Raw genomic sequence first — 14,586 nt, 5'->3', positions numbered from 1 at the left:
ATTGGGGGCGAGGGTAGGGAGGAGGCACCAGACCAGTTTGGGGTAGAAAAAAGGTGCCATCCATGATCTGGTAACCTCTTCATGCACCTCCAAAACGCTAAGAACCAGCATGGGCCGCCCCGCGATACCAATCGTCCAACCTAGAGCGTTCAGGACACTGTGGAGACCTCCACTCGAGCCCGGACGGTCAGCTCTGGGTCAGACTCGGGCAACGCTACTTTTCCTGAAGGTGTCAAGTTCATCCCCGGAGATCCACCCTCCGATGAAACGAGTGACATCCGGTCTTCCAGCGGAGCCACGAAACGAAACACTTGGTCCCCTATGAGAAGGACCAGCATTCTCACTCGCTCCACAGCTTGCGGTGTGGGGGACCCACGGAGATTGGCTCGGCAGGCAATGCCCCACTGTGATCCTCAGGTCACCCTGGCTATTCATCGAAGTAGCCCTCTTCTGATTATCAGAACAGGAACTAAACTGGGAATATAGGTGAGGGGACTCAACCTCGTCTGACCGCAACACGAGATGGCGTCTTCCTGCGGTGGGTACATGACTCATCCACAAAAGCTACCTCAGCGTGATTGACGCCCAGACACGCGAGGCAACGACCATGACTGTCAGCCGACGCCAGGTAACGACTGCATCCAGAAACACACGGTTTGCTCTTTCAGAGAAATTTAGCTCTCTTATAGTGCTGAAGCACACAGGGGAAATGGCTGCAGCACAGCTGGATGGGAATAGTGCAGCCTGCAGTGTGCAAAAAGCTCTTTTAGGGCTGTTATGAACAGCAGGAAATGCTATTTTGGAGATCATGACAACCTCTGCAGCGCCGTCACACCAACACCGTATAGCAGAGGCCTCTTCCCGAAGAGCACTCGCAGACACTCGTGGAACAATCTGTGCTGGTCGTAACGTCAAATGTGAATGACTGAAAGGGAACTACAATATACAGTATAATACAATATTATGATCTATGATATGATACATTATTATATATGTGGCACATGACAATAAAATATGCTACAATGTATTTTCCGTTTCGATATATATTATACAAAACAATGCAGTATATTAATCGACTCGGCAGCCATCGGCTCATATCCACAGCAAAGACCGTGGGAACCAGAAAACTGGATGAAATTCTGAATTATATAAATCAGATATAAATGTGACTTGTGATGCAGACTGGAATCATAATCATATCATGTTGGTTTGTTTGGCCAGAGGAGAAACACTAAACTGACCTCAGCTGAACAGTGACACTATTGTCTTATGATATACTTCAAGTGAAATTGGAAAAACAAACTAATGTGACGTCATTTCGAACAAAATCAGGCTCAAACAAAGTTCGTTTCATGAGTTCGAAAAAACTTGCCAAAGCGATCTTTAATAGGTAGGTGTGGCTCTGAGGCTCCGCCACCTTTGACGTGGAAATCTGATGGTTCATTTCTTCAGTCCCTTGAGGTCAGACATCTGCGAGGAAAAACATGAACACACTGGAGAGTCACTTTATTGTAGAAAATTTTAAAGTTATAATTGTAATTGAAATAGACACTGACACTAAGTTGTAAAGTTGTAAAAGACACTGACACTGTAAAGTTGCTGCTTTTATAATCTATTGTATAAAGCGGTATATATATATATATATATATATATATATATATATATATATATATATATAAATAAATGTGACGTGACTTTACTGAAGTGGCAAATTGCAGAGCTCATGCAAACATATCCACATCGCTATGATCTGATGCTTTCTTAACTGCTGTTTTCCCACCGCTGTCATTTTTGTTGTATGTTTATTATGTTACTGAAAGGAAAGCGCACAACACATATTTACATATTCATCTAAACGTCGGTCTCAGGAGCGTGGGTGGCGTTGGGATGTTTGCTAACAGTATATCACTGCTCACGTATTTCAAACTTCTTTTAACCCCAAAGCGAAGAACGAAAAAGATCTTCGCTGTGAGTATATCAGGGCCTTTAGAGCCTTTAGAATTCTGTTTGCATCATTACTTTCCTGTTTATTACTATAAAGCTGCTTTGAAACAATTTGTATTTTATAAAGCACTATATAAATAAAGGTGACTTGATTACAATTTATAAAACAAATAGCTCAGACTATAAATTCTGAGTGTAAGGATGAAGGCATTGTGAAATGCATGCAAACATGTGGTTTTATATTTTATGTTAATATTTAGTACTTTTTGAGTTTCCAAAGTTATCTATTTTCCCAATTAAAAGAATAAAAGTAACTTTATTGAACACTGCTGTTTTTTGTCATGTAAATGGCTGTGGTTGCCACTTTGTAAAAGTAATAATTCACTTTATTGCTTTAATAAGATATGGTACGATGTTACAATATAGAATATGATAAGATCAAATATGATATGGTAATGCAGTAATAAAAATACAGGACTTACAAATGAAAGACATTAAAATTCCATGTTCGTTCTTTCCCCTTTAGTCTCATGGCCTCCAGACGATACTACTTTGAGATTCTCCACAAGCAGGACGACAAAGGCTCGGATCACGTTGAAGTCGGGGTGAGTTTTGAATTGGCTAAACTCAAGCTCATTGTAACATGGGGGGAACTCTGAGACAAAGGAGAGATGGATCCAAATGCTGATAGTCTTTTAAAATTAAAATAACAAAAATATACACAGCTGGACACAAGAACTGAGTAAAGCCACCAGCATTACAGCCATAAAAAGGATAAGACCTGACAATGAACACAGGAACCACTGGGATTTGGATACTCAAGATATCAATGGGCTAACAAGGGACAGGTGAGGGAAATTAATCACTATGGAAACAAACAAGGGTAACTATGACCACAAATGAAGGGGGCACAGCAGAAGCAAACAGGAATTAAAAACTGGTGAAACAATGGAACAATTGGAACAGAAAATACATATCAAAATCAAAGTCCTTGAACACAAAACAGGAGAAACAACACAAAACAGGTTTTGTAACACTCAGAGCTTCAGAAACGATTCTTAATGCATTTCAGACCACATAGTGCTTTTCAATTAATGTTCTGTTTATTCAATCTGAACATGCGCAATCATGCATCCTTCACTATCCATTATCTGAACTTCCAAAACAGCTGTTATTGTCCACTTTTGCTGAATCTTATTATACGAGTCTTTTCAGTCCACAGGCTATTCCGAGGATTGATAAAAGAGGCTAAAGATACTGAATGTTTTGGTCACATCTGTTTTTGAAGACACTCTTTTCAGTCGGCTTGAGATAGCCAAATACTGGGTTTTAAGAGCGGGTGACTTCTTATTTTTCTTCTCAACCTGACCAGCATTGAGTTGAGTTCTTTTCATGAGCCTGTTCTTTGGTATGTCTGCTACTATTTATTTATTTGAATGAATGTATCAATGAATGAATGAATCAATTAATCAATGTCATGGAAAGAGGTTTTTTTTTTTTTTTTTGCAGCTGTAGCCTTTACTGAAAATCCTGTGGTTTGAATACTGATGTGTCAAATCGATTAAAACAATTCATGAAATAAAAATATGAATATAGAAATTAATTATTTAAAATTGTATAAACAAAAGCATCTGTGTTTGGCCACTTTACATGCACTGACAAAATAGTAACCTATGTTCATGTTAACACCTAAATTAACTAGTTTTATTCAAGTTAAAAATATTATTTAACATCTCTGAATCAACCTAAATGCACAAATTTATACCAAGAAACTTACTTTTATTGGTTAAATGAGGGTAGAAATAACACTTTAATGTAACAATTGGAATACATTGGATGTATTATTATTACTTGTTTATTAATTGTCAAATTAATTACTTCCACTCCAATCAATGTCATGGAAAGACTTTTTGTTTTAAATTATGCTAGACTTTATTGAACATGTTCTGTGATTTGAATACTGATTTTGTAAATAACCTAATACATCCAATTACTAAAAATGTAACTAAATATCTTAAAATTATAAGTTTAAATCTAAATGAAAAACTGAATATATAATATATAAAATAATAAATTGTAAATACATTTAACAAATAAATAAAATATAATAAATAATAATAAAAAAAATCCAAAAGATATTTTGTTGTGGCAAAATATATTTCAGATAACCTACCTCTAAACATCGCATAAAAGCAAAACAATCTGTGTTTGGCAACTTTAAAGTCTGTCAAGCAGACAGTCTTTTCCTGTTCAACTGCAACCATAACAGTGTTATAAATTGACCTTTTTTTAATAAGGAGCAATATTTTTCCCCTGGAATTGATTTCTAGGATAATTTTGATTAGTTTCTATAATAGGCATATAGTGTACTCTTCAGGTACCTTTCACATTATTTGCAACATTCTGTGATTTGGGAGACCTCAGAGTACGCCTCATAGTCTTTGTTACCGTTTTGTTACATTTATTGCAACACATACTGGCTCTGGGATTTCATATCTGCAGTGTTTTAGTGGTTTTATGTTTGTTTTAACAAATGCAGAAAGACATTGAAACTTCATTTCATTCATGTCGGAACAAAAGAACCACATTTTAGTTTTGGAACGAATCAGCCCATGGAAATGAAGTTTGAAATATTCTAAAGTAGATGTTTTGGTTTGTGGAAGCGTGTCCTGAAATGTAAATGCCTGAACTGACAGTGCCATTAAGTCATTAAAACTCAGTCAAAATATTTAGTCCAATCCATCCATGCAAGCTCCAGTCCATGTTTTGTGTGACGCTGCAAACACATTCTGTTATCATTTAGCAAGTGTATTTGCTCCAAAAACTTTTCAGTTTATTACATTAAGCATTGCACTTGCCTTTAGGCAGTGGTTGGATGTGATAGAGGCGATATATTCGCCCAGACTGTGAATGTAATTAAATTAGATATTATATTATTTAAATAATGTAAATATAATATTATGTTAAATATTGGGTAGAGAAACTGAAAGTATATTAATCATATTACAGTAGTCAACATTTGAAGTGGATCAAAAAGTTCATCAAAGTTGTCTTAAGACAAGAACGGGTGTTGTTCAAAATTCATGTAGAACTTTGATGAAAGGTTTTGATCCACTTCAAATGTTGACTACTGTAGTTGACTTAATTCGTTTAGCAAATAGATGTTTCCTTCAGTTATTTTCGTACTTAATTATGCCTGTTAATATCCCTCTGTGGTGAAAATCATGCTTTTAATGTTCTTAATATGCTTTAAGACAAACCATGTGTAAATTCATAAGTCAACACCATTGCTGAGTATTTTCTCCTTAAAACTGCGGTGAAACAAAGACACTGGTGTTTCTGATGTCACAAACTCCCTGTAACCAATCAGGTCAACGTGTGATCGTCAATGAGTGAATCTCTGAGCTGGAGTGAGTGAGTGGAGGCGGGGCTCATTTACATATTCATAGAACTGCGTATATTAAATGAGGCAAGGTTGTAGAGTTACATTCAAGCTATTTTAGGGCATGATGGGAAGAAAATTCAAGGAAAAATTTTGGTGATGACTCTTAAGGGATAAAATTATTGACTACAGGGGGACATTAAAATGTAGTACGAGCTTCTGTTCAGTGATCATTATATTGCTCTATCATTATTTCATCTTCAGCGCACATTTAGAGTCGCTTCAGTGCAGCGGCACAATAATCACATGACATTTCCTGTAATAATGTAGGGATCCAAATGTTATACGTAAATCACATACATTTTTTTTTACTTAGGCCACATATACGATTTAATTTGACGCTCTCTCTTTCTCTCTTTACCCTCAAGTAAGGTTAGCAATAGGTGCATCATTTTACTTTCTTTGCTATTGACATAGCCGACCAAACTAGAAACATTTCAGCAATGTTTGTGAGAAAAGGAATGTGCACTCATCTCGTCCACTTAGCTTGCTTCACTTTTCAGCTCATGCAGAGCGGCTAAACAGGCTTAAATATGACATTTATGCTTAATATTTTATTAATTAGATACATTTACTTTCAATACAATTAAATTAAATTCAGTTAACATTTATTTGTATAGCGCTCTTCACAATACATATCATTTCAAAGGAGCTTTAAAGATTGCAATGCTGACAAGCCATGTTCACTAACAACTTTTGGATTTGAAATAAAAATAAATATATGTTGTGTTTGGTGTTTACAGCCGCGGATCAGTTCCACACTGCAAACGCAGCATATGTGAAAGCACAATAGCGCGCCACATTCGTACTGCAAACGGAGTATGTGTGAAACAGGCGTTATGCGGAGAACGTTGATCACTGCCGTTCCTCTTACCCTACACAGTGAGACTACTGGATAACACTGGGGACGAGTGCCAGTTCCAAATGGAAAGGGACGCCACAGAGACCAGATCCTGCCCATAGGGAGGTAACACGTGGAGTTGTCATATGGACTGACCATTAGGACAGCGCTACATATGGAAGGTCTCTGTGGTAGATCCTGCCTTGCTAGGGTGGAGTCAATACTATACACTCATTCTCAGGAGAGATGCCAGTTCGTCAGTTCTGAGTCGAATGTGACTGTCTGAAAGGGAACATGCAGTTAGCTAACATGTTTTAATCTTAGGCAGAAATGAGCTCATTAAAGTAATTACAGTATTACAAGTTGTGAACATAATGATTACAATATAAAGAAATCAATCATAGAAATCTTTAATCTCTGATATCTCTAAATCTCTTTTTGTCTGGACACAAACACGGTACTGTACACATCACGCTGCATGGTTTCAGTATCGGAGCATTTTAATGAGTATGAGTACACAAGTGCAGTATTGGGCTCGATACTGGTATCGGTGCATCCCTATTTATTGTGCATGGACAAGTGTAGGTTGTCACGGTGTGGTGCAGGCAGAAGAAGACGAAGGAGAATCAAAAGTTCCAATGCAAACTTTTCAACATTTTTCAAACTCACAACATAATTAATACAGGTACATAGAAGACGGGCAGAAGGTTCACACACATTTAATACGATCAGACAATCAACAAGGTAACACACAGGGCTTAAATACCAGGGAATCAAGACACAGCTGACAAGACTAACGAGGTAACAGGTGTACTAATGAGGGGTTACCGTGGGAACAAAGGAGTGGCGGGAAAACAGAACAAAGGAAGACGTGACTAAGGAAAACAAGACTCAGACAGAAACACAACTGTGACATAGTTACTACTGTCTGTCTCTTTATCACTCTTTCTGACCGACCGTCTCCTCCTACCTCTTTTATCGACCGTTTCATCTTCTCCTAAATCACATCACTTCACTTGCTTGTTATCCAGCCACCCCAGAAGAAAGCAGCATCACCCATCCATCCTCCACCGCAAATTAAAGTGTGTGTATGCAGGACAAAACCTATTTATGCTGTGTGAGAAAAATATGAAGTGTGATATTATGCGAGGTCCCCCATGAGAAGGACCAGCAACCTCAGCCGGAAGCTCTACAGCTTGCAACGCAATAGAGGAATTGGGGGGCCTTGATTTTGTAAACCTGTGGCAATTGGTCTGATTGAAACACCTGGATTCAATATTTAAGAGGTGTGTCCCAATGCTCTTGTCAATATAATGTGTATTTGGTTAGTGAAAAAAAATACACTATGTTGCCAAATGTATTTGGACACCCCTCCATATCATTGAATTCAGGTGTTCCAATGACTTCCATGGCCACAGTTGTATAAAACACAGTTATTATATGATAGGTTGACACCTGTGCAATAAGTCCATTCGTGAAGTTTCCTCACTACTAAATATTCCACGGTCAACTGTTAGTGGTATTATAACAAAGTGGAAGCAATTGGGAACAACAGCAACTCAGCCACGAAGTGGTAGGCCACGGTCACGGTAGTGCAGGGTCTGCGCATGATGAGGCTCACAGTGCGCAGAAATCGCCAACTTCCTGCAGAGTCAATAGCTACAGACCTCCAAACTTTGTGTGGCCTTCAGATTATCTCATGAACAGTGCGTAGAGATTCATGGAATGGGTTTCCATGGCCGAACAGTTGCATCCAAGCCTTACATCACCAAGTGCAATGCAAAGTGTCGGATGCTGTGGTGTAAAGCCACCGCCACTGGACTCTAGAGCAGTGGAGACGTGTTCTCTGGAGTGACGAATCACGCTTCTCTGTCTGGCAATCCGATGGACGAGTCTGGGTTTGACGGTTGCCAGGAGAACGGGACTTGCCTGACTGCATTGTGCCAAGTGTAAAGTTTGGTGGAGGGGGGATTATGGTGTGGGGTTGTTTTTCAGGAGTTGGGCTTGGCCCCTTAGTTCCAGTGAAAGGAACTCTTAATGCTTTGGCATACCAAGACATTATGGACAATTTCATGCTCTCAACTTTGTGGGAACAGTTTGGGGATGTTCCTGTTTCAACATGATTGCGCACCAGTGCACAAAGCAAGGTCCATAAAGACATGGATGAGCGAGTTTGGTGTGGAGGAACTTGACTGGCCTGACCTCAACCTGATAGCACTCCTAAACTTTGTGGACAGCCTTCCCAGAAGAGTTTAATCCTGCGGATTAAGAACGGGATGTCATTAAAGTTTATGTGCCTGTAAAGGCAGAACTTTGGCAATAAAGTGTATATATACATACAGTACATTTCTGTCATGACAACTCTGAGAGTTTGGCATGGTAATGATTTTGACCATGTTAATGTGTTTGGTCTTGGCGGAATAGATCTGCTGCGCTGCTGCTGTTGATTATAGTTGCTGCTGCTGCAGAGCAAATATGGAACTTTTCCACTGCCAATACGTGCAATATGTGTCAGGCTTATGTTTTGTTTAGTTGTCTTTTCAAGTTCAAGTTCACTTTATTTGTATAGCACATTTACAACAGCCACTAAGCTGACCAAAGTGCTTTACAGAAAAACCAGATTAAAATATAGTAAGACCTGCATAACAACACATAAAACACAAATAAGAGCAGCAAAGCTATGCGAAACCTTATAACCGGAGTGATAAAACAGTATCAGACTCAAATATAAAATAGTAAAACAGGAGTAGCAAAGCAGTGTCAGACTCAAATATTGACTGAAAAAACAGGGGTGGCAAAACAGTATCAGATTCAAATATAAAGTAGTTAAACAGGAGTAGCAAAACAGTATCAAACTCAAATATAAAATAGTAGAACCAACCATTAGAGAAGAGATCAATATACTAAAGAAAATAGGTAGGTTTTTAACAGAGACTTGAAAACAGACGTCGTTCTAATCTCAAGGGGCGGGTGTTCCAGAGTCGTGACCCTGCCACCGCAAATGCACGCTCCCCTCTACGCTTGAGTCTAACGCGAGGGACTACCAGCAGAGCCTGGCCTTTGGATCCTTAGGCTTCTGGAAGGAGTGTAGGGATGAACAAGTTCAGAGAAATAGGTAGGAGCTAAGTTATGAAGAGATTTAAAAACAAAGAGTAGAATTTTGAAATCTATTCTCTGTCGAACTGGCAGCCAGTGTAGAGATTTGAGAATCTGAGAGATGTGGTCATATTTGCGACACTTATGTAGAAGTCTGGCCGCAGCATTTTGGACTAACTAAAGACGAGCAATTTGAAAACTTGATATACCGCAATATAAGGAATTGCTGTAATCTAGCCGACACGTAATAAATGCATGAACAGCCATTTTAGTCCAGTCATTTTATGCCAAAATGGGGGTCAACCTTGAACAAATTGCAACAGAAGCAAACTCAAATGATTTTGTATCCTCAATATGTCCTGGGTAAGGAAAAAAAAAGCCCAGAAGAATCCCATTAGGGTAAAGTTTCGAAAAAGACCCAAATATAGCCTATTCATACGCCTATTCATTCTTTTTATCACGTGAAAAGGGTAAAATTTTTAACCTTTAGATATCACCATGAAAATTACTGAGTTGATTACTTGCATAAAGACAAACAAAAAATGTATTACAAGTTTTATGAAATGGTTTGTTAACATGGACAAACGGTGCATAATCTAACTACGTATGTGCTAATTTGCATAAATACCACAACAGATCTAAACATCGTGTATAGCCAGGTGAAAATGTCTTGTTGAATCTCGTTGACACATAACAGTAAAATACTTAATGTTAAGGTCTGAATGGAACCCATTTAGGCTACCCATGAGCATTAATACATAGAGGCAGGAAGAAGTTTGGGGCTGGGTCCGTGGGGCTGTTTCTGGGGGACGAGTCTGAGGGAAGAACAGGAGACAATGGTAAGGAGAATGCAGAAGACAAAAGGTAGGCAAAATAAAAAGTGAATCACCAGAAACAGTCCCACGGACCCAGCCCCAAACCCCATCTCTGCAATAATAATTAATAAAGGCTGGTTTAAAGTACTTCTTCCTGCCTCTATGTATTAATGCGCATGGGTTGCCTAAATGGGTTCCATTCAGACCTTAATATTAAGTATTTTACTGTTATGTGTCAACAAGATTCAACAAGACATTTTCACCTGGCTATACCCAATGTTTAGATCTGTTGTGGTATTTATGCAAATTAGCACATATGTAATTAGATTATGCACCGTTTGTCCATGTTAACAAACAATTTTAAAAAACTTGTAATACATTTTTTGTTTGTCTTGATGTAAGTAATCAACACAGTAATTTTCATGGTGATATCTAAAGGTTAAAATTTTTACCCTATTCACATAAGAAAAAGAATGAATAGGCGTATGAATAGGATATATTTGGGTCTTTTTCGAAACTTTCCCCTAATGGGATTCTTCGGGGCTTTTTTCCCCCCCTTACTCAGGACATATTGAGGATACAAAATCAGTTGAGTTTGCTTCTGTTGCAATTTGTTCAACCTTTTTTCATAAAATGACTGGGCTATTTTCAGAGTTTTCGGGGTGAGAAAGCCTTTGATTTTAGCCAATAGACGAAGTTGGTAGAAACTGGAACTGATTACGGATGAGATCTGTTTGTCAAATTTTAAAGGCTGGTCAACAAGAACACCTAAGTTCTGCACCCCTGGGGATTTAAAAGCCGATAGACTCTCTAACTCTGGACTTATACACTGAGAGTTTTCATTTGGGCCGAAAACAATGACCTCAGTCTTGTCTTCATTAGGAAGAGGAAATTTTGGGCTAGCCATGCTTTAAGAGAATTCATCATATCGCATAAAAAGTTAGCCTTTTCGTTCCTATATGTTTGTTTCTTGTGCTTCAGTTCAGCTTAGCCTTGATTGTTTCCTAGCTAGTCTCCTTAGTTACTGATTACGTTCAGCTGTCGACCATTATGTTTCCCTTGTTAATCTTAGGGGCTGTTTACACAACACCGTTTTCAACTAAAAACGTAAAACTTTTTATGCGATTTGGCCGTTCGTTTACACGACAACGGCGTTTTGGGAGCCTGAAAAAGCAAACTTTTGAAAACAGGTTTCAAAGTGCAAGTTTTTGAATACGGTCTCCGTGTAAACAACAAAAACGTATTACGTGTTCAGTCTACAGTGTTTCATCGCCATCTAACGGCCTGGCTGCAGATTACTGCGTTTTTTGTCGCTTTCGCGGATCCGTGTGAATGGGGATCGTTTTGACAATGGTGACGTCTGTACGCGGAAAACTCAAAGGAATAACTTCTCAGTTTTAAGCATATCGTTGTCGTGTAAGCGTACCCTCAGTGTATAAGTACTCCCTGCTTTGTTCTATTCCTTGTCTGTTATTGTCATTGCGTTAGTGTGGTAAACGTGTTTATTCTCCTGAGATTCTCCTATGTAATTCTGTTCATGGATTAAAGTCTATTTGTTCATGGAATTTGTAATTCTGTTCATGGATTTAAGTCCACAATACAATGCTACAAATACTGGTATCACTGAGTACAAAAATGTAAAAAAGCTATCTATCCATGTTAATGATATACACAATGCTGTAAGTATGTGGGGGAAACATAAACAATCCATAAAAAGATGTGCAAAGCCTTCTGTTGTTTTAGAAAAGAGCAGAAAAAAACATGGTACAATAAATTAACGTCATCACATTATTATACCAAATGCCAAAAATAACAATTACGGCCCCCCTGTGTGAAGCCATCAGCAAGCATCAGTCCGTAGCACACGCTCTGTGGGAGAGAGAGAAATGGAGAGAGCGCTCGAAACTACTTTATGTTTGATTTAGCTGCAGCTGGCTGCTCCTCATTTCACTAAAAGCATTGAGCAAATACAAAAAGGGCCTCCAAATTAAATTTTCAGAATGCATTTCCTGTCTTTGACCGTCTGCTCTAGACTTGAGATGATGGTGGTGGAGCTTCCAAGAAAAGATATTACGACAATATCTTGAGTTGAGCCACTCCATGAGCTTTGATTGAGTTGTGAGGAATGGGAAAAATAACAATGATAAAAATTTTTGTACAATAATGATAATATTTAAAAATATATATTTTAATGTCCCCCTGTAGTCAATAATTGTATCCCTTAAAACTCATCTGTGATCACCAAAATGACGTTTAAACGTTTTTTTTCCTTGATATTTTTTTTTCATGACTTAAAATAGCTTGAATGTAACTCTACACCCTTGCATACGCTCACCTTCATTTATTATACGCGGTTCTATGAATATGCAAATGAGCCCCGCCTCCACTCACTCACACCAGTTCAGAGATCCACTTGTAGACGATCACACTTGACCTGATTGGTTACAAGGTAGTTTGTGACGTCAGAAACACCAGCGATTTCAAATCGTGTTTTTGAGACTGCCTTTGTTTCACTGCAGTTTTAAGGTGAAAATACTCGGCATATTTGTTGACAACATATATTGGGTGGTTACCCTATGGTGGTCTCCCAATGTCAATTGAGGTTATGGTGGTGATACTTGATATTATATTATTTACATGTAAAATATTTTTTCAAATGGAAAAAAAATGTCAATTTTCTGTGTATATTGTAATTGCACTGTATATAATCTCATACAGCAGTTGTTGCTGGAGAACATGCATTGAATAAACCAAACAGAGCTGTTAATATTAAGATTGTTAAAAAAAAAGAAGCATTTTTTCAATATAAATTACCAGTCCCGGGAATTCAACTTGGCCAGAACTCTTGATAAGAGAAACTATTTTACGTGACTGTGTGCATTTGTCAGGCACTGAGCCTAATAAAATTCTGTCAGCCACACTTGTACTTTTCCAGCTTTATTGTTACATTTTGTTGTTTTCCTTCTTGTATTGATTTTTGTCCTTTCACACTGAAGGTTTCAGGCCAGTGAATCAGACCTCGGTTACACAGAAGAAATGTCATCAGACACATGAGACCGTGAAGACAGAATAGCTAATTCAAAACACGCACATTTTTTTAGTTCAATGGACACATAACACAGAGACTTCTATTGTTATTAATTTAAGCTCATCATAATTACTATAGAGCCCTACTGCTGAAACAGGAACACATTATTCAGTCCCTTTATTAAGGTATTATCCTCCCGGGGATCTGGGATGTTCTTAAATTGTAGGTTATTTCAAGTTTAACTATCATTGTTAGGGCATTTGGTCAAAACCTGCCACACACACATGCACACAATCACGTTTTCTCAGCCACAACACATATTTTTCTCATGCACTCTGTCTTTCTGTCTTTTCTAAAAGCTGAAATGATTATAGTGTCCACAAACCCAGACACCTACATTTATCACAAAGAAGAGGCTTATAACTGCCCATGGGTTTTATTATACTTTCAAGTGATATTAGTGGGTGCCGTTTCAATCTCTCTTGGAGTGCTTCTAATCTTTATTTCACAAGTTCACACTTACAAATAATCAGATAGAGTTAAGTAGTATGTGTATTTGGCGTGCTGTCCGAGGAGAGGGATCCGTGCTCAGTATTTTGGCCCGAACCCAGAGTACTACTCCCCCCGTATTTCTGGTTAGGAAAGATACCAGGCGAGTGTGAGGAGACGGTGGAGGGATGCTGAAAACTGTGGAGGAACAGGTGGGTTGGCTAGACATGTTGATTACTGATTTCTGATTGCTGGCGGGAATGACGTGATGATTGGATAGATCATTTGAACGTGTTCCTCCCAAACTTTGTTAATAAAATATAATTTTTTATTCTAGGCTTAAAGGAGAACCCCGGTCAATTTTAACATTGAGCTCATTTTTTTGTAAATTTGGAGTGCTGTCAGTACAGAGAACAACGACAAAAATCGGTGTTGCCTACACCATGTTATCCTCTTTTTAAAATTTGCACCCTGTTGACTTAAATGGGGCAAGTTTTAAACCTGCTTTTAGCCTCTTAACATCCTTGATGTGTCATTACAAGTGCACAGCCAATGTGAGTTATTCCTTCAGAGTGAACACGGGTGAATCTGACTGCAGTAGATGTGAAAGATATTAATAAAAATGAAGTTAATTCGGCCAGCGCACATACCTGTATTTATTTCCTGTTTTCGGTCGAAGTCCACAGTAGTCGATTGTCCAGTTCACGCGCGTGATCATAGGTAGCTAAGCAACAGTGGAGAACTCGACAATCGATTACTGTGGACTTCGACCGAAAACAGGAAGAAAATACAGGTATGTGCGCTGGCTGAATTATTATCATTTTTATTCATATCTTTCACATCTACTGCAGTCAGATTCACTCGTGTTCACTCTGAAGGAATCACTCACATTAGCTGTGCACTTGTAATGACACATCAAGGATGTTAAGAG

General features: G+C 38.4%; 1 protein-coding gene across 2 annotated transcripts in view; it reads left to right on the top strand.

Annotated features, from left to right (window-relative positions):
• The window catches only part of b4galnt4a (beta-1,4-N-acetyl-galactosaminyl transferase 4a), a 192,671-nt gene that overhangs the window by 148,731 nt on the left and 29,354 nt on the right, over nucleotides 1-14,586 (top strand). For both annotated transcript variants that reach the window (XM_079859705.1, XM_079859704.1), the window contains exon 8: nucleotides 2,471-2,549. In XM_079859705.1, the coding sequence (XP_079715831.1) occupies nucleotides 2,471-2,549 (79 nt within the window). The remainder of the gene's footprint in view (nucleotides 1-2,470; nucleotides 2,550-14,586) is intronic.

This window comes from Squalius cephalus, assembly GCF_949319135.1.
Source record: "Squalius cephalus genome assembly, chromosome: 23".
Lineage (NCBI taxonomy): Eukaryota > Metazoa > Chordata > Actinopteri > Cypriniformes > Leuciscidae > Squalius > Squalius cephalus.
Note: the sequence above shows the minus strand (reverse complement) of the source record. Positions and strands in the feature narration are given on the sequence as shown.